Below are 21,497 nucleotides of genomic sequence, written 5' to 3' on the forward strand. Positions count from 1 at the left end.
AGCCTGGGTATAGTGGCTGTTTCTGAGGAGGAGTGCAATTCATATCATGTACTTTTCATGGCTATGAGTTTCACTCTTTACTCCATCAATCACAGTTTCTTTCTTGTGTCTTTATTCTCTCACACCTCTCCCACTCAATTGCTTCTTTTCTTACATTTACTGATATGCTCATGCCTCCTCATTCACTCCCTCCCACAACCAGTAACATACTGCATGTCACTCCACATCATCAATGAAGTAAACATCACTTAAACATCACTCCAACATCATCATGATCATTGAAATGTCTATTTATTAATAAGTGGTGCAGTATTTGTTTTAAGATAGAACATAAAAAATCAGATAAGAAGTGTTTGCATAATATATATGGAAATCAACCTAGTAAAGTTGTTCAAATATTGGACAGAGCCAGAATAGAAATTACACATACAATTTAAAAATTACAGGAAATCATATTATAAAGAGCACTAAAGGCCACTTGTGGAATAGTCGTGTTCCCGTGTAAGCCAGAATGTGAAGAAAGCCTACTTGTAGCATGGAGACAAAATTCAGGGAGCAAGGCACCAGAATTCTATGCCATTAAAGGGGGTTAAAGAAAATACAATCCCAAATCAAATACAATGGATTTATGTCACTGGAAACCTCAATCTGCTAGGCAGAGATTGGTGTTTTCCATCACAGCTACATTAGAAAGAAAAAGGAAAAAGAAAAAGAATAGCCATATCCTATTGAAAGCAACATAGAGAGAATTTTTCTCTGTAAAATAGGAAATGATTGACAGATCTGATGAAGTAGGCCCATCTTTCTAAGGTGATTTTTAAGATGGGTCAGAGCCTGCCTCATGTCTCCAACAGTAAGAGCTCTGATGCTTGGAACATGGCTGCCACCAATCTTGGACTTTGTCCTCCCCATGTGGATTCTTAACCTTCCCAGGTACATAGAGGGTGGAGCTGCTCTCCCTTTCTTTGGAAAAGTATTCAGAGGGGAAATAGGGTTCAATTACCACATGAGGTTGACTTCTCACTGGGGAACTGTGATCTTTTTAATATTGAGGAAGAGAAACACAACTGTTGTGAGCATTCTGTCTCCCAAAGAATGTTTCTGCAGACTCACCTGTCTCTGTAGGATTTCCAAGGCCTGAAATAAAGGTACAGACTAGAGACAGAAGACCAGAGTCAGGAAGGACATTCAAATTTGTTTAGATAAATCAATGACAGAAGATTCTGGGTGGGGGTGTACAGGGCAGAGAACAAGGGGCACTTGTGGGATTATCTGCAGCCATACCAAGCTCCAAGAAATAATGGATTCTACCATGAATAAAGTGAAAGTTTTATGTGGCATTATTTTCTGCCACTGACAGCTGAATTGTGAACCTACTCAAAGGAACAGGTAAGACCCACTGATCAGTTGAACAGAGCAGCTGACATTGGTTCTCTCTGGGGAACCAATGGGTCTTATTGTTGTACTCTAAAGTACACTAGGCATGGAAGGGCAAGGCATGGGGGAGGGCCACAGGGCATGATGTGGGAGCGTTTCCATTGACCTGGGAGGTGTGATCGGTGGAGAATAATCTTTGAAGGTACATGAGCTTTGGTTACAACCTCAGCTTTTCTTCTATAATCATGGTATGTTTGGCAAGGTATTTTCCCCTTCAGGTTCAGTTTCTTCAAACTATGATGGAGACATTGACATTACCCACATGAGGTTGTGGTAAGGACAGCAAGAAGTCAAGAGAGAGAGCCATCACATCACATGCAACTCACAAAGACAGGTTAGGATAAGTTTCTCTCCCCTTCCTGGACCTGTCTTGTGGGTAGAGTGAGACATTGGAAGAAAACATGGTTCCATTGTTCACTCCTCTCAAGGCATCAGAGTACAGATGTACATCAGAGTACAGAGTACATTTGACCACACCTAAGAGGAATTACAATTATATTCCCAAGCACTAGGCCAGGCTTTTGACTGCTTAATTATGAGTCACACTCAGGTTATTCTTGTATAGGACCCATGTTTGACTTATTTTCCCAGAACAGGACTATTTAGAGGCTAGAAAGACAGGTGGAATGACAGTCTAAAATTACTGCCATCTTTCTGACTTTGCCTTAGGGGTTTCCAGTTCAGACCAACTCAGAATACCTAAATATCCTTCTACAGGGTTTAGCAAGGGCTATTGGGGAGCTGCGCCAAATTCTGACAAATCTGTCCCAAGCAAAACATAAGTGGAAACCAACAATGCTAATCCTCATTTAAGCCAACAGGGAGGCCTGTTTACTTTCTAAAATAATTTCACAGTTACACAAACATAAGGTGTCTTAAGTTGAATCCTGTCTGCTTCTTTGTAGCTTTTGGGGACAACCCTAGAGTACCAGTTGTGACCCAGCCAAGACGGGCATTCTCTTGGACAAAGCAGGAGAAACAAGGCGTGAGGACCAGAGATCCCACCGTGAAGGGACACCTTAGTAGAGCTAATGCCTTGAGGTCATATTGATCCCCAAAGAAATCACATCCCCTTTCCTAAATCAAACTTGTTAACTTTTTTCGAAGGCAAAATCCTGCAAAAGAATTGGCTTACAATTGAGGAAACCACCTGAGGCATGGCTCTGGAACTGAATAAGTCCAAGCAATGGGCCAAAGAGCTGAACCAGTCCAGGCTTGGCAGGACAATGAGGGGACAAAGTAGCAGAGGTCAGAGAAGTGGAGGGGAGTGCCTTCATGGCTATGAGGTTGTTCTTTATTTCTTTTCTCACCTGCTCACAGCAGCAGTGATTTGTGCCAGGACTTTGGAGGTCAACAGGATTAGGGGAGAAGGAACATTGCCTTTCAAGGCATGAGGTCAATCATATTCCATAGATGGGAATAAATTCCAACCAATGTGTCTGGTTTAGCAGTTTCTTGAGTAGGCTAAGAGGTTATCCTTCATCTTCTGGGCTGATCCACAATGATTTCTTCTTGGTTGCTATGTGACTGTCAGTGTTTGATCTCCAATATCTGGACCAGGATTTAGGAGACCTGGGTTCTTGATTCACTCTGCCACCCAATCACTCATTCAGCCATTGGGTGACTAGTGTGATTCCTTTTATGCTGAGCCTCTGCTTCTTGATCTAAGAAGAGAGGTGGGTTTTCTTGTAATCAAGGTTTATTCTTGTTCTGAGCTTTTGGGAATCTATGAAATTGTATCTCCCTGCATCTGTGACAATGAAGCAAGACACTAGTCACAATTTTCCTATAGGAATAACAAAACTGAGGTTGTTAGAGGCTAGGAACAAATCTCCCTGGAGAGAGTTTGAGAGAGCTTGAACTCTTTCTTCTAAAAGTTCTCCATTCATTGCTAGGATACTGTATGATAGACATCATGGCATGGTTAACTTTTCCTCGTTGTAACCACTAGTTCCTTCACATTTAATGGTTCCTGCTATTTGACTCTGCCTCCTACAGATCATTCTTTGAGAGAATGGTTCAACATGTGGTATTGTGGGTCCAATGGAACTGCCACAACTCAGCCACTGCAACCCAACCTTCATTTCAACAGTCCTGCCCTTCTTCATTTCATTTATAGAGATGTACTTTTTGAAAAAAGCCCCTGTAAAAGTTCCTGAATCAGGATGGCATTTCCACTGTTCTTTTTCTAAGAAGAGGATTTTCCAGGGGGGGTAAATTTGGAGTTCATAGATAGTACTGAGGACTGAGACAGTGGAGTCCACACAGAGTATTAAAAATAAATACGTATGACAGTCCCCATATGTATGTGTATATGTATTAGAGTCTTTACATATACCAACTGTTCCATTTGAAAGTCAAAACAGACCTAGAAAGTCAAATACTTGCAAGTGTCTCAAATTTTCATCCATGCCATGTCTATATCCTTCCTGTCTCTTTGAGATTCCCACTGTTGGTCTTCCCAAACCACTAAAACTATAGAGATAGCCTGGTCCCTAGCATGTTCTTACCTCAACATCAGGTTAGAGGACTTGTTTAGGGGACCATTGATTTGGTTTTGAGTAGCATAATATCAGTAGCAGTGGAACACTGGGTGATTTGGATACAAGGAAAGGACTTCTAATCTTTTAAAAAGTTCATCCCCAAATAAGCAAGCCTTCAAGGATGAGTGAGGACATGAGGCAAATTCCTAAGGATGCCTGGGGTTGAGAAAACAAAGAAAATCCATATGGTCCTAAGTGTCTTGAGAGCATATTCACAGAAAACAAAGACCAGCTGCAGGGCAGCTTCTGGGGTAAGCGGGGGTGTGCTTGTCAGTACTGTCCAAAGTGCAGTCAACTTTTTAGACCACTGAACAGATTTCTACTCTTGCTCCAGGAGAATTTTATTAGCAGAGTACTACAGGCAGAGGGACACCTTTTTCTTGAAATAGATGTTGTGTCTTGGTTTGTACCATAAGCTTCTCTTGGTCAACACAGTGAAATGGAAGTAACCCAGCTTCTTGTCCGGACTCAATCATTGTAGGGATTTGAAGAGGAGGAGAAAGCTCTGATACTCTAGAAAAGCTAGATACTCTAGAAAGTTCTGATACTCTAAAGCCTCCTTTGTATACAACGTATTTGGAGCTATAAAGCTGAAAGCACTGAACCCAAACTGAAACCACTCATTCAACCACTCAGTCTTCCCTGAGCTGATGGGGTCATTACCATTTTGATGGAGAATTCTTGCTTTCACTTTACTCCCTGCTCAATTTCCCATTGATTCTAAGTGAGGAAGAGCTCCTATCTGTGTAGTTGTCTTCAGGGATAAAATCAGATACTTTCCATTCCTGGTAGACATAGTTTGAAGGGAACTCCAATATTTGAGGCCAACAGATTCCTAGCTTTTTGGTGGCAGGAACTGCAGTTTTCTTACCTCTGAATTTCCAGTGTGTTACATAGTGCCTAGAAGACAATGGTGCTTAGTAAATCTCGTAAATGAATAAACAAACACATGTTTTTATATTATCAGTAGAGTGGCATGGATTTAGAAGAATTGCCTTGCAAATTGTGAGTAGATCCTATAATAATAGGATTTCCTACAATTAATTATTCTTTCAACTTACAGTGTCTGGGAACTTCCCTGCACAAAGCAGGCAAAGCATAATGCTTTAATTATTGACTAATGAGCTCATCTTAAACTATAGTATATCTTGGCAGTTTTCAAGATTCTTTCACTGAAACTAGAGTTTCAATATATCATTGTTCTATCTACTAAGTCCAAGCTCTCAGTTCCCAGAAAAAGTATAGTCAGTGAATAGAACTTGCTCAAGTTGATGCTTTTTTTTTTTTCTTTTCCTCCCACAATTATTTTCCTTAAAATTTTCAGGTTTGCTTGTGTGCTGGTGTTTGATGGTCAAAATGCACATTGATCTCAAGTACTTTCTTCTCAGCCCGACTGGTCACCTCTTACCTAACATTTAGAAGATAACTTTCTCTCATTCATTTTGATCCTCCTAAAAAATGACTTCTTAAAGTCTTCCTATATCGTATTGTGATACACAGAGACGGAACACCTATAATGGGATTAGACTTCCACTTAAGAAAATTATTCCTAGTTTTTACAATGGAATTAATTTGTCATGATTTTATGGGATTTTGCTAAAACTACTGTAGCTTCCCCAGCCAGCTTCAGGACCACTAGTATATCTGAAGCAAGATGATCTTAGGCCACATTATTAACCAGTTCCGTTGCATTTTTCCATCATGCTCTTCTTTTTTTCTTACAGAAAGATCCTTAGGGAGGCACACATTGTTTCTCCCCATAACTTAAGTTCAGTCCTATACCTTGAGTTTCTTCTCCATCAATGCAAGCCAGGTGATGATATTATCTGTGAGCAGGTGACTTCAATAGTTTTGGCTTGCTTTTCTGGAATGGTCTTTTTTTTTTTTTTTCTTTTAAAGGGACATCAAAACTGAATATTCAAGAAGTTCATTTTTCTCTTTTTTCTTAGATGAGAAAGAACAGCTTTTAAAAAGCCTTATCATTTAGTTATTCATGATCACGTATTTTGTCTTTGTCTACACTGATAATGACAGCTTACCACATGTTGGAGATGTGATGGTAACAGACATAAACCCAATCAATCCCTGTCATCCTGGCCTTATGATCCAGCAGAGGAGGTTAGACTGCCCTCCTATGGTTTAAGAAATAATACAAACTCTTATCCTTTGTAGGTTTTTCAAAGAACCTAAGGCAGTCCTCTAACTTTGGATCCATGATAACTACTTTTAGCTTGAGGATGAAAAGTCTCACTTGTCCACCTGAGAACTCTATTGAGTTCCTGGCAAATGCATCTGTTGGTAGGACACCGAGGCCTGTCAGTTCTGTAAGAATATTAATAAAGTAGGTAAACATAATTTGTGCATATGTGGAGAGTTTGAGTCATTCTCCATTTTTTTTTGTCTCAAATAATTCATGTACATAAAGAAAAACACAGTAACATATTAGACGATAGGTAGCTCAATCACTTATAGTAAAAGATTCTAGGAGGGTCAGAAGCAAGAACCAAACCCTAAGGAAAGGGCACAGGGTTTCTTAGGTCATTAACTCCAATGGCACTTTCATGCATATAATCCATTCCCTTTGTCCTTCAGGTTGCTAGAAGGTCAAATGCAAAACCATAGGACAGGAGGAGGGTTCAGGTCTGAATTGCGCGATCATTCTTGTGTATTTCCCACCTTAGACTTCAATGCCGATGCCTCTCTATTTGTGAGATTCTCCATGTAAAAATGGCAGGCTTTTGTTGATGATTTCTAAAGTCAGGGACCACACCTTCATTATTATGGTACTCTGAGTCTTTTGCACAGTACTGTTGATTTGTGGGTTGAAAGAAACCAAGATCTGAGAAACTAGTTCTCTCCAACAAAGTACAAGTTTCCTGCATCAGGTCATGATGAAAGCAGCAACCAGATGTCTGCCACAGCTACCACAGCTCTTGACAAGACTGAGGAAAACATCAGTATCATTTGCGTGTAGACAGGCCCTCTTGATCATTTTGATGGTAACCATGGCAACCACCCATAACCAGTGCTTAGATGTGGGGTAAGAGCGAGACAGTGATACTGTCGTGTCATAATTTAGCTAATCCAGCCCAAACCTAACAGAAACCTCTTCCACCTAAGTGTTTCAGAAAGTAGTGACACCTCATAAGAGCCCAGAGGATGGCTTGTGCTTAATATTAATACTTACTCACTTGGGCAGTGCTCTCCAGGGGGTCTGCTTACACTTGGGCTAATCTTATGGCTACTTGTCATTTAAAAAAATCTGGAGGAGTAAAACTGGATGGTTCTGAAAATTTTGCCCATTTGCATACTAATAAATGTTGAAGTTTGCTTGCTTGAAGTGTTTGTTTTATTCTCCTAGAACCAAAATGCAAGGCATCAAGCAAGCAATTTTTGCAGTAAGAGCAAACAGCCCCCTCATGCTGAAAAAATTGTGGTGTGGGTGCTTGCTACACGACAGAGTCCAGGTATCTTGGCACAATTTCTGGGTCCCACTGTATAAGGGGCAGAGTTGTGTGGTATCAGGAGACCAGGACATTGAGTGAGTCAGCTTTGAGTCCCAGATTTCCAGGGGACAATGAGGTGACCCCAGGCTTGTCTCTACCTGAGCCAAAGGTTTCTCACTTTTACAAAGGAAAACTTGGACCAGATAATTTCTGGTTTCTAATTTTCATTTGAGATGGATATTTTGTACAAGTACCATGGGGAGGAATGTGAGTTGAAACCTCATTTTAAAGGCACTGATCTTAGCTCCTGTCCAGAGGGCACCCTACTTCTGATAAATTTCATTATCTTTGGCTACATAAATTGGAAACTATTTGAACTTGTGTGTGTGTTTTCTCCCCGCCAATTCATAACTCCCTCGAAATGCTACATGTGGGATTACCAGGGATGAGGGAACAGGCAGGACACAGACCACGGCAGGGAAAATGAGGTCCCTTTGAGAGCGTTTAGATGGTTTTGTTAGTTTTTCCCAAAAAATAATTTTTAAAAATCGTGGTTTTGGATATGCAATGACTGTCTTATTTCTTTCTTAGTGTTTTAGTTCAGTCGGCCACCTCTTTGATTCGCAATGCATTTTTGTTCGCAAACTATTTGCTTACTCTAGAAAACAATTAATTACTGGTCTGTTTTACACAAAGGGGCAGTGGTTCGAGAAAGAACTTAAACTACATTCCCTGCTTACCAAACCAAAACCCAAAGCAGCCAACCAAACGGACAGATAGCACAGCTCGTCAATAATTTCTCCCCATCCTGGTCCAATAATGATTTAAATTAAGAACAGCAGATAAATGTATATCCTAGAAGAGATTAGCGGTACCATTTATATATTGTAAAGTCATGCAAACCATGCTTAAAAGGAAGCAGCTTCACTGTGGTGACCTGGGGAGGAGGAAGGCCGTGAGAAGCCCCTGCCCTGGTGGGGGGCCGCCACGCACATGCATGTGTTTGATGCAGCTACTGGTGATCTCACCGTCAAGTGTCGTGTGTGAGAGCAAGTGAGCTATACAAAGTCTGTCTACATTACAAGGAGAACTGAGCCCATGACCCCTTCTAAATGGGCTTGTTGGGAGGGGTCCACATTGAATCAGAAATCCCATCCCCTGTGGATGACAGAGGTATGGAGCCACTGGGGGTGAAGGGGTCCGTGTCCGTGTCTGTCTCACCCTCGGCGAGGTAACGTTTCTCCCTCATCCAGCTCGATCCCCCACTCGGGCCAAACACGTAATCATCTCTGTCCTGGGAGATGCTGAAGCCACTTGGAGACCGCTCCAGCTCCTCATGGTTGACCGACATCAGGGACAGGGGCGTGTCACTGTCCCGCGTGATGCTCTGTCTCTGTCGGGGGGAGACCCGGTCCAAGCAGGGGCCGTGCAGTTCAGCCTGGGAGTGGTAGCTCACTCTGGAGTCGAGAAGAGTCAAGATAGGCAGGACAGTGGGCCTTTCCACATACGTTGCTGCTGAGGAGGAAAGTGTTGCTTGAACCTTTCCAGAACTGGGTCCTCCTCGGGGCAGGTTCACAGGGTCATGGGCAAAAAACCCAAAGGGGCCGACTTTGTCCAGGGGCAGCTGGTGGAAGCTGTAGGGGGCCTCGGGGGGGCCCTTCTCAGAATAGTTGCAGATGATGGTTTTTAGATCTGAATCTCTGTTGTCCTCTAGCTTCTCCACCTCTGCAGGTGAGGAGGTCCCCTTGGTCGGGTAGTATTCCGTGACGTGCACCTGCAGCCTTTCCATGTGCTGCAGGTGCATATCTACCAGGAAGTCCAGTTTCTTCCCCATGTCATGAACCTGGGAGATACAAGGAAGTGGGTGTCACTGCTTTTCCAGGATGGGGGTGGCTCTTTCTGGTTGGGAAGAAATACCACAGGAAAGCAGGAGGGTTCCTGCAAATCGTCATCTTTACAAAAATGGACTATTTCATGCTTCCTACCTTGGAGCCCTACACATGGATTAGTGCTAATCTAGAAACAACCTGGCAAGAGCTTTCTGGGAAGTGAAAGCTGGGACCAGAGAAGGGATCTGACGACAAGTGGTATCCTTGGAGGAGATGGCTTTGCTGCTGCCATTTGGGTCAAGGAGCAAGAGTTCTTGATTTGCAAATAAATATTCACTTAGATAGAAGTCTGTGGGTGGTTAGTGTCTGTTCCTCCTATGGGCTGTGCAAACCTCTAAGACCCAAGAGCAGTGGGCAGCAAGAACTGTGTCTCTTAGAACTGGAGGTCCCAGCTAGGGGCCTTGGAGTGGGAGCTGCAGCCAGGTAAGTTGTATTTGCTCCGAGCTGCAAAACCTGGGAACTGACTCAATCTTTGTGAGCGCATACACACACGTGTGTGTGTGTGTGTGTGTGTGTGTATGCATGTATGGTGTTCCCTCCCCGACAACTCACACTTCCCAGAAGGCACTGCAGGCAAGGATAGCACCCCTTCTTCCAGGTAAGACCAGTTAGCACAGTACCATGTAGAGGCTGGGACAGTATCCGAGCCTTAACAGTAACTAATATTTAGAGCACCTAGTAAGTACCTAGCATCTGCTTGATGCTCCTTAAAGATGTTGACTCATTTCATTTCCCAACAGCTCTGGGAGGTGATTATCTCTCTTTTACAGGTGAGGAAACAGAGGAAGAGAGAGGAAATAGTTTGTCAAAGGTCACGGAGCTGGGAAATGGAAGAGCTGAGATTATAAATTAAAATTTAAAAATGAAAAATGATATTCTTGATATGCCAAGAAAGGGTAATCCTCCAAATTTCCTCTTGCCTCTCTTGCACAGGTCCAATGCTGGGTTATGAATAAAATGAGAGGGCTGGTAGGACTCCTCATGGAAGCCGACAGACCCATCTTCCAGTGTACAGCTGTGCTCACAGAAGTCCTTTCCCAGAGGAAGAGACGCGTGAGCTTGATAGGGTAGGGTGCTGGGTGGGAATGGCTTCTCTTTCTGCCCTGACCATAGCTGCGAAGAGCAGTTATATCTGTTGAGGGCCTGCTGCGTGCCAGCAGCTATTCCACACGATTCATGGGTACCAACTCATTCAGTCCTTATAGTCACCTTATAAGGTAATGGAATCCCCCATTTTACAGATGGGCACCCTGAGGCTCAGGACAATGCATGAACTTGCACAGTCAGTGTGTGCTAACTCGGGATGTAGTTTCCACATCGCTTTTCTGAGTGGTAGAGATTCAACTGTTACCTTCCTAGGAGGGAAAAAAAAAATGACCTTTGAACACAAAGGTCCTACAGCTTGTTTTTTGGTGAGGGAAAGGAAAGACCCACCTGTCTTTCGACTTTCACGAACTTCCCCATCATGCTTTGGTCTTCAGTTTCCGATGTGGATGCTCTGGCTACATATGGTTCATTCCTAGGAAAGAGCCAACGCGTAGGTAAGATCGTCATACCTGCTTGTGCTTTGCCAGGCTGTCTCGGCAGAGCGAACCATGGCCCCTGGAGCTATCATCCCCATGCTCACGCTTATGCAGTTTGAAAGAGACCCACTCAGCTCTGGAGGCACAAGGGAGTCAGGAAAGGCTAGCCTTCTCCTGCCTTCAGCACTGGAGTCTTACTATTCTCTGTGGCAATAGATGAAGCCAAATATTAAGCTGGGTCAACGTTAATAAAGCAGCTTGCTGTGTCTAGAGGGTTTGGTGCCTTTGAATCACATATTTTGGATTTCAGTGTTGGACTAAGTTTGAGAGCTTCTATTCTAAGTGTGTGGAGGGTAGGCTGGGTTGGGCTGGGGGTTGGCTAATCTTTGAAATTCTATATGGTGGGTATATCTCATCTGTTCCATTTGGATGGATGGGGGAAACAGATGTGGGATCTGGAAAATGATGCAAAAGAGACTTCTGGTAGGGAATGGAATTGAGATGGTTCCTTGGTGGTACAGGTTATGTTCTAAAGGAGAAGCGAACCTGTGGGGAGCCTGGCTGGGGCTCAAAACCATCGTGTCAGGCACTTTGAAGGTAGCTGGTTTTCTCTTTCAGGGGCTCTTGACTCCTGCTCAACCCCTGGCCTGGCTCCGGGCTGAGCAGTCTTGATTTAAAGCAGACATGGCCTGTGTGCTCATTCCAGGCCACCAGTCTTTTCCTTCACTTGCGCAGAGTTTTAAGAACATGTAAACCATTTCAAAAGTAAGGAATTTCATATATGACATATGAATATTCAGTGTTTCTTGAAAAATTAGACTCCTCAGAACCAGAGGATGGCGATTCCTAAAATTAACAACAGCAGAGCAGAGCAGAAGGATGATGATTTCCTTTAGTGGGGCGCGTGCCCTCCAGGAGCCCCAGGTCTACCACCCCTTACTCCATTTCCCCAACTGAGGCTGAAGGTCAGATGCTTCATCCCGCTTGCACCCTTGCTTTGTTTATAGTAGGGAAACTTATTGCTCTAAGGTTCGTGGGAGTTCTTTCTTTACTCATCCATGTTCCCTGCCCTGAAGACTTCTGGGAATAAAGAGGGTATAAATTTGGGCAGTGGACTTTATCCAGGACTGCTCCTGGTTCACTGGGGTCTGTATAAGGAACACTTCCAAACACTTGGTGTGGGAAGAGCAGGACTGCCCCAGGGAGGGACAGAGCTCTCTGCTTGTGACCATGCTGTCGGAGGCCTGACACCTGATTTCCTTCCCTGTGAGGGGGTTTGGTCAACACAGGGCTAATGGGGCAGGAAATGCTAAATGGCCTCAATTCTGCTCTCACAGAAGGAGTGTCGCCCACATGGTCTGGAAAGAGGGACAGTAAGTCTTTAGTACGGCACCCTTGCAAATAGCCCCAAACCAGAATAAGCTTCAAGCTCTTATCTTCATTTTACTGAGAGGAACGGCAACCTCCCCCACCCCCAACCCCACCGCCCCAGCCATAAAGGAAGTGAGCTGAGATATGGGCATGGGGGCGGGCCATGCAGCCGCAGTCCATGTCCCCATGTCCCACCTGGGAGACTGCTGAGATGGGTAGGTGAACGCTGCCCCTCTCTGAGACTTCTTATGTTTTGGGGTAGATGGAGGTCCAGGGGTGAAAATCATGTCTATTCTGAAAGAGACACACAAGGAGGGGATTACGTCACAACGAACTTTACAGGGAAAGAGAGGAGAGCAGTTCCTTCTCTTCGCTCTTTAGCCAGGCAGAGTTTGAAATAATATAGGAGAAGGGAGAGGGGAGTAGGGGAGGAGAGAGAAAGAGGGGGTGAAGCAGAGCGATAAATTATAATCGCAACATAGTAGTGAGCGCATCTCCCCATCCCAGGGGAGAGAGGCAGCTAAACCAGAGACAGGGTGAGGGTCATGTCTTGTTGGTTCTTCTAAAAAAAGTCATGGGTGCCACAAGCCTATCTGGTGGTCCACCATTTTTATTCTTTCTCTGAAAACCTGATTAGGGTGTTTTCTCGTACAACCGTAGGCTTCGATTTCAGCTGTGCAGATCTTTGCTGCTCTTCATCCCCTGGGGGGATGGCTCTGCGCCCACACTTGCACCTCGCTTCCATTTCTGTAGGAGGCGCCACCTCCCCCATCCATTTTCCCCAAGCACGACCAGAGACAGATGTACACACTGCCCTGCAGGACTGGGGCAGGGTGTGGGACCAACTCTGCAGGCTCGTTATAGCCCCAGGACCACTAAGACCATGTGCTCAAAAGGAGCCTTGGGTCACTCGGTTTCTCTGCAGACCTGGCTGCTCCTCCACTGACACCACCCTATACCCAACCACACTTCCATTCTCTCGGTCCTACCACCCTATCAGCATGGCTGGGGATATGCAATTAGCTATCCAGGTGTTCAACCTCTAGCCACGGCTCTTTGAAATAAATGTGCCTAATAAACATTGAAGCAACAACAGCTGGAAGGTCCACTCTGCATTAAGATGGGCCAATAATCTTGATCTGGTATGTCCTAGATATCATGCTGAGAGAGCCATATTTGCATCAATGACAGCATGTTGGGCTCAGAACTCATTTGCTCATCCGTTTGTGAAGCAGGCATTGAGCACCAACTATGTGCCTGCCACTATGCTCAGTAGCAGTCGGTATTCCATTTATGGATAAGTCAAGGTCACAAATAAGTGTTGTTCCTCCAACCCGACATCATGGTTAACTTCCTACCCATTCAAACTGATGGTTCTGTTCACTCTGCAGGACACCTCAACAGGGAAACACAATTCAGATGAGGACACCAACGTCCAGACGGGACTTGACTTGTGTCCACTTGAAATCTCACACAGGCCAGAGGATGAGCCCCAATATAGGGCTTTGGTTTCCCAATGTCTATTCTGTGTCTTGACCTCATATTACCCTTTGGTTTTTTAAAATGGATTTTTGTTTTAGAAGGAAATTTTTATAATTCATTAAAGATTTGATCAATTTAAAAAGTGGACTTTTTATTTTTTTATTTTTTTTAAAGATTTTATTTATTTATTTGAGAGAGAGACAGTAAGAGAGAGCATGAGCAAGGAGAAGGTCAGAGAGAGAAGCAGACTCCCCATGGAGCTGGGAGCCCGATGCGGGACTCGATCCCAGGACTCCAGGATCATGACCTGAGCCGAAGGCAGTCATCCGACCAACTGAGCCACCCAGGTGTCCCTAAAAAGTGGACTTTTTAAAGACACACATGGACTCATCACTTTAGTATAACTACTGCAGTCTGTTGGGGGAAGACCTACTCTTTTTCTGCAGGTTCCCTATATGAGAGTGTGTGGGTTTATTTCTAAGTAAACATATGTGCATATGTTTTTGTAATCATACGGTATGTATATATTATTAATATCACTAGATTGATATAGAGACTGTATAGGAACACAATCATTTGTATACATTTAAGTATATGGAGGTATACAAGTATAAGTATGTAAATATATGTCTTATTGTATTATTAATAATCATATTGTGCATATATATATTCAATGATCACATCATTTTAAAAATCTCATTATATACATTTTTTTTAAAGAAAGATAGTGTGAGGGGACTAGGGAGAGGGGCAGAGGAAGAGGGAGATAATCTTAAGCAGGCTCCATGCTTAGTGCAGAGCCTGACACAGGGCTTGATCCCATGACCCTGAGATTACAACCTAAACTGAAATCAAGAGTTGGACACTGAACCGACTGAACCACCCAGGTGCACCTCATTATATACATTTTCTAAATGTCATTTGATGGTTGTATACCTTTTTAATAAGAGTAGGAACTTTTTTTCTTAATTGCTGTTTATATAATTAGTAAAGTGGAATTTGGTGCATCAGACAGAATAGGAGTTGTGCAGCCAATTGGATGTGGTGTGATTTCCAGCTCTGCCACTGATTAATTTTAGGTGAGCCCACTGCCCCTTGAGCTTGGTTTTGTGATCTATAAGAGGACATCCACAATGCAATATCTCATGAGGTTATAAGGGATTAGACATACATATGCAGAACACCCAGGTGCTCAACAAAAACGGTGGCAATTATTAGCTGGGTGTTGATATTGTTTCCATATTTTCACTATTATAAATAATACCTGATGAATTTTTTTTAATATGGTGAAAAATTTATATTTAGCATTGGATGCTTGGACTCAGTTGATCATCATCTCATTCTGACTGGCAACATTCAAAGCTTCATAGTCAGGGGCCAGTTAGATATATGCCTTTTCTCCATGAGGACTGATCAGGGTGTTGACCTTGGCTAAGGTCGATGTCACAGAGTTTCTTCATGGCCTGTTTGGTGCTTGTTGGCTTTCATAGCCACAATGCATGATGAACATTTTTGTTCTTAAAATTTCTCCCCGGCACCCTGGACTGTTTCTGAATGGCTTTCACCCTAAGCGCTAGCTAGATTCAATGGGCTCAGGTTCCTTCGTGGTCAGGAGAGCAGAGTTCCTCCAGATACAACTCTCTTACCTGGTTTGAAGGTACTTTATCCTGGAAAGCATGTCAAGATGTCCTGCAGAATACTGCTCAATCACATCCTTCACATCGTAAGGCCTCAAAGTCTCCTTAAATTTTTTTTTATAGAGACGGAATTGTAGGATTCTGCAAAGTGAAGTGGAGACGTGTGTGCTTCATGAGTACAGAGTAAAGGAAACTACAATTCAAGCCTAGTAAACTCAGGGACAGGCAGAGCAAAGAACCAAAGAGAAATGACCTGATGGGGGAGGAGAATTTCCAACCCACGGTTCTGGTCCCACCCCTTCGAACAACACAGAGTCAGGCTGGCCGGTACCACTTTTTCATGACTACCTTCCTTCAATCCTTTAAGTAATAATAAAATCACAGTAACAATAAAAGCTAACATTCATTGGGCATTCATTCCAAGTCAGACACTGAGCTAAGTGTTTTATGAACAATCTGCTAACAGATCAACTTGTAGATGATAAGACTGTGGACCAAAGAGGTCCAGCATCTTTCCAGAGCCACCTGACTAATAATGTCAGAGCTGTCCTCAAACCCAGGTTTGTATGCTGACAAGGCCCATGCTCTTAATCACCGTGTCACACTGCTTTCTATCTGAGGACAGTGGGCATATTTCCTCCTCGACAGCTTCTTTAATTATTTGACTTGTGAGCGCCTAGAAAAGAGAAACTATCTTCTGTTCCCTGAGTTTTCTCAGCTTCTTAATAAAAGGGGGGAACCTAGAACTTGTAGATGCCAAAGCCTTGTTTCCATCTTCCTGGGAATCAGTAAAGACACCCAGATGGCTAATGTTCCTTGAAAACCCCATGATAAGGTCAGCCTCCAGTGAGCAGGTAAAGCAGGTAAAGCAGCCTCCAGTGAGTCAGGTAAAACCCCTAATCATAGGCTAGCTCTGGGAAACAACAGCCTACGTACGCCAGGCCCTCCCGTCTCTCCATGAGGGTCTCTTTCTGCACGGCATTTAGAGTTCATGGTGTTTGTTACAGCCCAGGTCCAGCATCTCAACACTCTTTTGGCATATTGATTATGCAATCGAATTCATGTGCCATCCTTTCCAACTGGGTGCCATTTTATGAGCCTGCCCTTGATGTGGCTCTTTCTAAGGTAGGAGTCAGCAGCATGTGGCTCACAGAACAAATCTGACCTACTACCTGTTTTTGAAAGTAAAGTGATGTTGGAACACACCCACCCCCATTCATGTATATACTGTCTATGGCTGCTTTTGTGCCACAGAGTCAGAGCTAAGTACTTGAACAGAGGCCTGTGAACCACAAAGTCTGAAATATTTACTATCTGGCTCTTCACAGAAAAAGTTTGCCAACCCCTGAACTAAAGGATCAATAAAAAATTCTAAAAAGAACAGGGCAGAAGCCAAACCATGGATCATCCCAGCAGAGACCTCCCTCTAGTTTGGCACAGATTCATTCACTGGTTTTCTTTTCCTTTCCTTTCTTTTTTTTAAAGGCCGTATTTATTTATTATTTGGCTGGGTGGGGGAAGAGTATGCATGAACAGTGGGAGGGGCAGAGGGACAGGGAGAGAGAGAACCCTAAGCAGACTTCCTGCTGAGCATGGAGCCCAATGAGGAGCTTGATCCCACAACCCTGAGATCAAGACCTGAGCCAAAAATCAAGAGTTGGACACTTAACTGACAAAGCCACCCAGGTGCCCCTCATTCACTATTTCTTTGAATAAGATCTTTGAAGTAGTTATGAATCTAAGTAATAATGCTTTCATTCAGACATAGTTCTGTCATATTGCCGTGTCAGGAGAAACCAGGTCAATGGCCCTGCTGGGGTTCACATTTTATAACCCTATTGCGCTTCCCTGATAAACTGGACTAGGAACCTTGCTGAAAATGTCACAATTGGTTCTTGGAGAATCCAGCTTAGTTTCTAGAATTCACTGCCACCATTGTAGAGTGCTTATAAGCCCCTCTCCTGATCCAAGTTTCCTGTTAGTAAGCCTATTTTCATTTTCTTGTGGAATTCTGAAGCAAAACAAACATAGCCAGGGGGGGATTATAGTCTCGCCTGATACACGCACAATCCTATAACTGACTATCTTGTTGAAAAGTGCTAATTAAAAAGAGCTAGATGGGTGGAGGCAGATAAGGAAAGCTGTTTTGTCTGAGAAGCCTATAAAGGAAGAAAATTCCATGTCAACGTACACCCCACGCCCCAGACCTGTAAAATAAATGATGGCCAAAGCCAGACAAGAGCATGACAATTGAAAATAGTGTCAGGAGCCTACGGGAGCATTTTATAAACCAGAGAGCAAGAGTTACCCATGATGCTTTGCTAACGTAGAGATCATTTTTCTTCAGGCAACATGCCCGTATGAGTTTTGACATACCCTGGAACCTGACTCAGGACTACCTGACAGGGTTTCCCACCCACCTTCCCAAAGCCAATATCCTGTGGGAGCTGAACTGGGGTCTGGGTAGGCCCTCAGTGGGGAAGAGGGGGCCTCACCTGACGGCTCGGATGGCGGCCTTCAGGGTGGGGATCATCTCTTCAATGAGGAAGTCATTCCCGTAGGCCCTGTCTTCCGCCATGGGATCACCTGTCCCAGCATCTGGGAGGGAGACACACATATCAAAGAGCAGGCCATAGCACTTGCAAAGGCTTCGGGACCCCATTCGGTCAGAGCCTTTGAGGCTCAACCACCAGAGTCTTTGCTTCTACTTCATGAAACAAGATGGTATTCTCTAGTTGTGACACTGTTCAGGCCTTCTTAGCAGGTCCTTCTATTCTCCAGACATGAGTTAGAGGTGCCCGTAGTTCAAGAATGTTTACTGGGGAGAAGGCTATCAAGGTGGGGACATGAGTTTTGGGGTTCTTGAGTGGTCCCGCAGAGACAGCAAAGGGCATTCACAAGGGTGTTATAGTCAAGCCTCTGAGGCCAGCTTCTTTCTGTTAGGCACTGCCCTGATGACCTTGTGGGGTCACTTTCTGAGACTTGCCTGTCCTTCCTTGTCACAAGTAAAAGGGATGTAGAGAGATAACACTCCCACTATCTTCTCAGGGTTCTTTTCTATTACCTCTTCCCACTCCCCTGGGGATGCTAAGGGCTCTGGGTCTTCAGATCACTCTGCACCTGGGCCACCTGGCCCTTTAAGTTGACCTCCATGGCAGTGCACTTCCCTTCCATGTGACCCATGTGAACCAAGGCTGGGCATTTCAAGGCTCCCTGGAAGTGCCTGCACAGACCAGTGTGGTGATACTGGACCAGAGAATAGGTAACTCGGAGCCCCCCGACCCCAAGCTATGGGGGGGGATCACAGGTGCCCCCAGCTCAGCGGGCGTGCATGGGATGAAGCAAGAAATTGATCTTATATCGTGGGGGTAGAGGAGGAGGAAGGGAAGGACAAGGCGGAGGGAGAAGTGGAGGGGACAGAGCAAGAAAGGAGAAAGGCCTCACCTTCGGAGCTCTGCCAGAAAGCGTAGGCTTTCATGCGGAAGGCGGTGCGGAAACGTTCTTTATTGTTTAAGCCCACAGGCTTTGGTTCTTTAGAAGGACTTTCTTCTATGGCATCTACATTCAGAGGGGTAAATAGCTTTCCTTTAGTATTGCTACCACGAGGATTAGAAAGGCGAACCCGATCCAAGAGACCCAGCTTTTGGCTACAAAATAAGCAAAAGTGAACAATTTTCCTCCTTGAGTGCAGGCTTTCGTAATTACCCAACCCTCTCCATAAAGACTCGCATATTGACCTCTGCGTGTGATGGGGGGAAGCGAGCCCTCGGTGCTAAAGTTGCTTTAGCGGCTTGGACTGAAACAGGGCTTGGCACCTTACTAGCTATGACACCATGGGCACATTTCTTAACTTCTCTGCACTTTCTTTTTCTCAAATGCTGACATGGAGCTCAAATGGCAGAGGGGACATCCAATGCCTAGCTTCCAGCGGCAGATGGCTGAGATTCATGCCTTCCCCTGTACCATTGCCTCAGTAACTTTCTTTGTACCACTCCATGGTGCCCAGTGGAGCAGCTGTCACAGAAGAAACCTTTCAAATGCTCCTCGAACAGACTTGAGTGACATAACTTACAAAAAGCAGGCATCCAAACTGGATGGATAGAACTTATAGGGGAGGCGGTTCCTGAGCTTGGATGGGAAAAACATTGCATCTTTAATTTACTAACCTCTACCAGGAATGAGCATATCTTTCAATCGTGAATGTAGGTAACAAACCCTAGTGATACCCTCAATACCCCAGTCTTATGCTGTGTCTTCCACAGCAGAAATCACAGGGCATTTCAGATCCTGTTAGCCCCCCGGGAATTGCTGTGCTCCCAGTTGTTTCCAAATGATGATAGTATTCTGACCGGCTACAGGTCTTGTCCTTAAATGCATCACAGAGAAGCCCATATATGACTGCAACTCAAATGTTTTAATATTTTGATAGTTATCAATACAATCAATTTCTTTTGCAACCGTATGCATTTTACATATGAATTCAAGATTGTGATCCTGAGAAAAGATCCCTGGAATTCAACACACCATCAAAAGTGGTCTTGGCACCAAAAAAAAAAGAGTTAATAAGTCCAACATAAAGTAGTTCTGGTGCAGAACTTGTGTCCGGTTCCTCCTCTGGCCATGAAGGTGACCTTGGGCAAATCTGCATTTTCTGAGCCTCAGGTACCTCATCTCTAAAAAGGAGTGCCTACTTCACACGGTTGCAAGGAGATGATGTTTGCCAGGGATTTGCCACAGAGCCTGGCGTGAAGTAGGTGCTCTATAAATATTATCCCTTCCCTTTCCCAGCTGGGCAGGAGGAGCAAGACCTTCTTTACACGGTACATACCAGAGAAAAGCCACGCAGTGAGTTTTCCCACATCAAGAGACTCAACTCAGTGGCCTCCTCTCACTACCCCACACAGAGCTTGGCACACAGTAGGTGCACCATGTGCTTGTGTGATAAATGGCTGAGTGGATGTATATGGCCTCTGCACTGGCCAGAGCTGACTTAGTCTTTCTTTCTTTCTTTCTTTCTTTTTTTTTTTAAGATTTTATTTATTTATTTGACAGACAGAGATCACGAGTAGGCAGAGAGGCAGGCAGAGAGAAAGGGAGGAAGCAGGCTCCCTGCTGAGCAGAGAGCCCCATGCGGGGCTTGATCCCAGGACCCTGAGATCATGACCTGAGCCGAAGGCAGAGGTTTAACCCACTGAGCTACCCAAGCACCCCTGATTTAGTCTTTCTAAGGATCACCCAGGTGATCGCAGCCAAGTGCCTCCTGCCAGAAGCTGCTTGTGTCTCTCTGGAGAGGTGCAGTGGGGAGGTCACAGGTGTTGGAGCCAAGGAGGAGGGTAGAGCACTCTGCTGGCAGAGCAAGTGCCCAACCCCCTCTGAGCACCAGGTCCTGAACGGTAAGTGGGCCTAAGAGCACCTGCTGCGTGGAGGTCTGGGGACATTACACGTAATAACATCTGCAATGTTTCCTGCCTCCGGCCTGGCACAGAGAAAGCACTAGGACATATTTAGGTAATAAATAAATGAATGAACATATGAATGGACAGCTCTTACTCCTGGCTTCCTCTGGACTGTGCTCTCTCTCCCAGTATCGTTATACTAGTAACCTGACCAGAGTATATTCCAGGAAATTCTAGCACTCAGATGGCTCTATCCTCCCTGTGCCAAAGACAAAATTTTCAGAGTGGTTTTCCTGACCAGTTCTAGATGAATGACTGCTGGGACAGAGAAATATATCAGGGTCCATGGACTAGAAGTCCTGTACGAGGCAAGAAATCAACTGAACAGAAGGAAGGCTTTCCAACCTATGAACTCAGTAAAAGGGGGACTTTAGGACAGTCTCTCTTCAGGTCTGCTTTTTCTTGGCCCCTGCCTACTCTGTCTAGCTAGATCAGGAATAGAAACTATCCTATCTGCACAGAGCCTCTGCCAGCCCCAAGTCTCTGCCTGCATGCTATGGCATGCCCAGGTCCTCCAGCTGCCATGCAGCCTGCCTTCTCAGCCCACCTCATGGCTATCTACCTTTATTTATTTTTTTTTTTTAAAAAGATTTTATTCATCCATTTGACAGACGGAGATCACAAGCAGGCAGAGAAGCAGGCAGAGAGAGAGGAGGAAGCAGGCTCCCCGCTGAGTGGAGAGCCCGATGTGGGGCTCCATCCCAGGACTTCGG

At 44.6% G+C, this 21,497-nt stretch overlaps 1 protein-coding gene across 1 annotated transcript in view; it reads right to left on the reverse strand.

Moving 5' to 3' along the window:
* Positions 1-1,646: 1,646 nt before the first annotated feature.
* Positions 1,647-21,497, reverse strand: part of KCNQ3 (potassium voltage-gated channel subfamily Q member 3) — a 293,037-nt gene continuing 273,186 nt past the window's right edge. Inside the window, exons 10-15 of the mRNA XM_032316480.1 lie at positions 18,773-18,975; positions 17,824-17,926; positions 15,338-15,469; positions 12,405-12,503; positions 10,750-10,834; positions 1,647-9,269 (exon numbers count right to left, since the gene is read on the reverse strand). Coding sequence (XP_032172371.1) covers positions 8,535-9,269; positions 10,750-10,834; positions 12,405-12,503; positions 15,338-15,469; positions 17,824-17,926; positions 18,773-18,975 — 1,357 coding nt within the window. The 3' untranslated portion in view covers positions 1,647-8,534. The remainder of the gene's footprint in view (positions 9,270-10,749; positions 10,835-12,404; positions 12,504-15,337; positions 15,470-17,823; positions 17,927-18,772; positions 18,976-21,497) is intronic.

The sequence above is a fragment of the Mustela erminea genome, chromosome 16, assembly GCF_009829155.1.
Source record: "Mustela erminea isolate mMusErm1 chromosome 16, mMusErm1.Pri, whole genome shotgun sequence".
In the NCBI taxonomy this organism is placed as follows: Eukaryota; Metazoa; Chordata; class Mammalia; order Carnivora; family Mustelidae; genus Mustela; species Mustela erminea.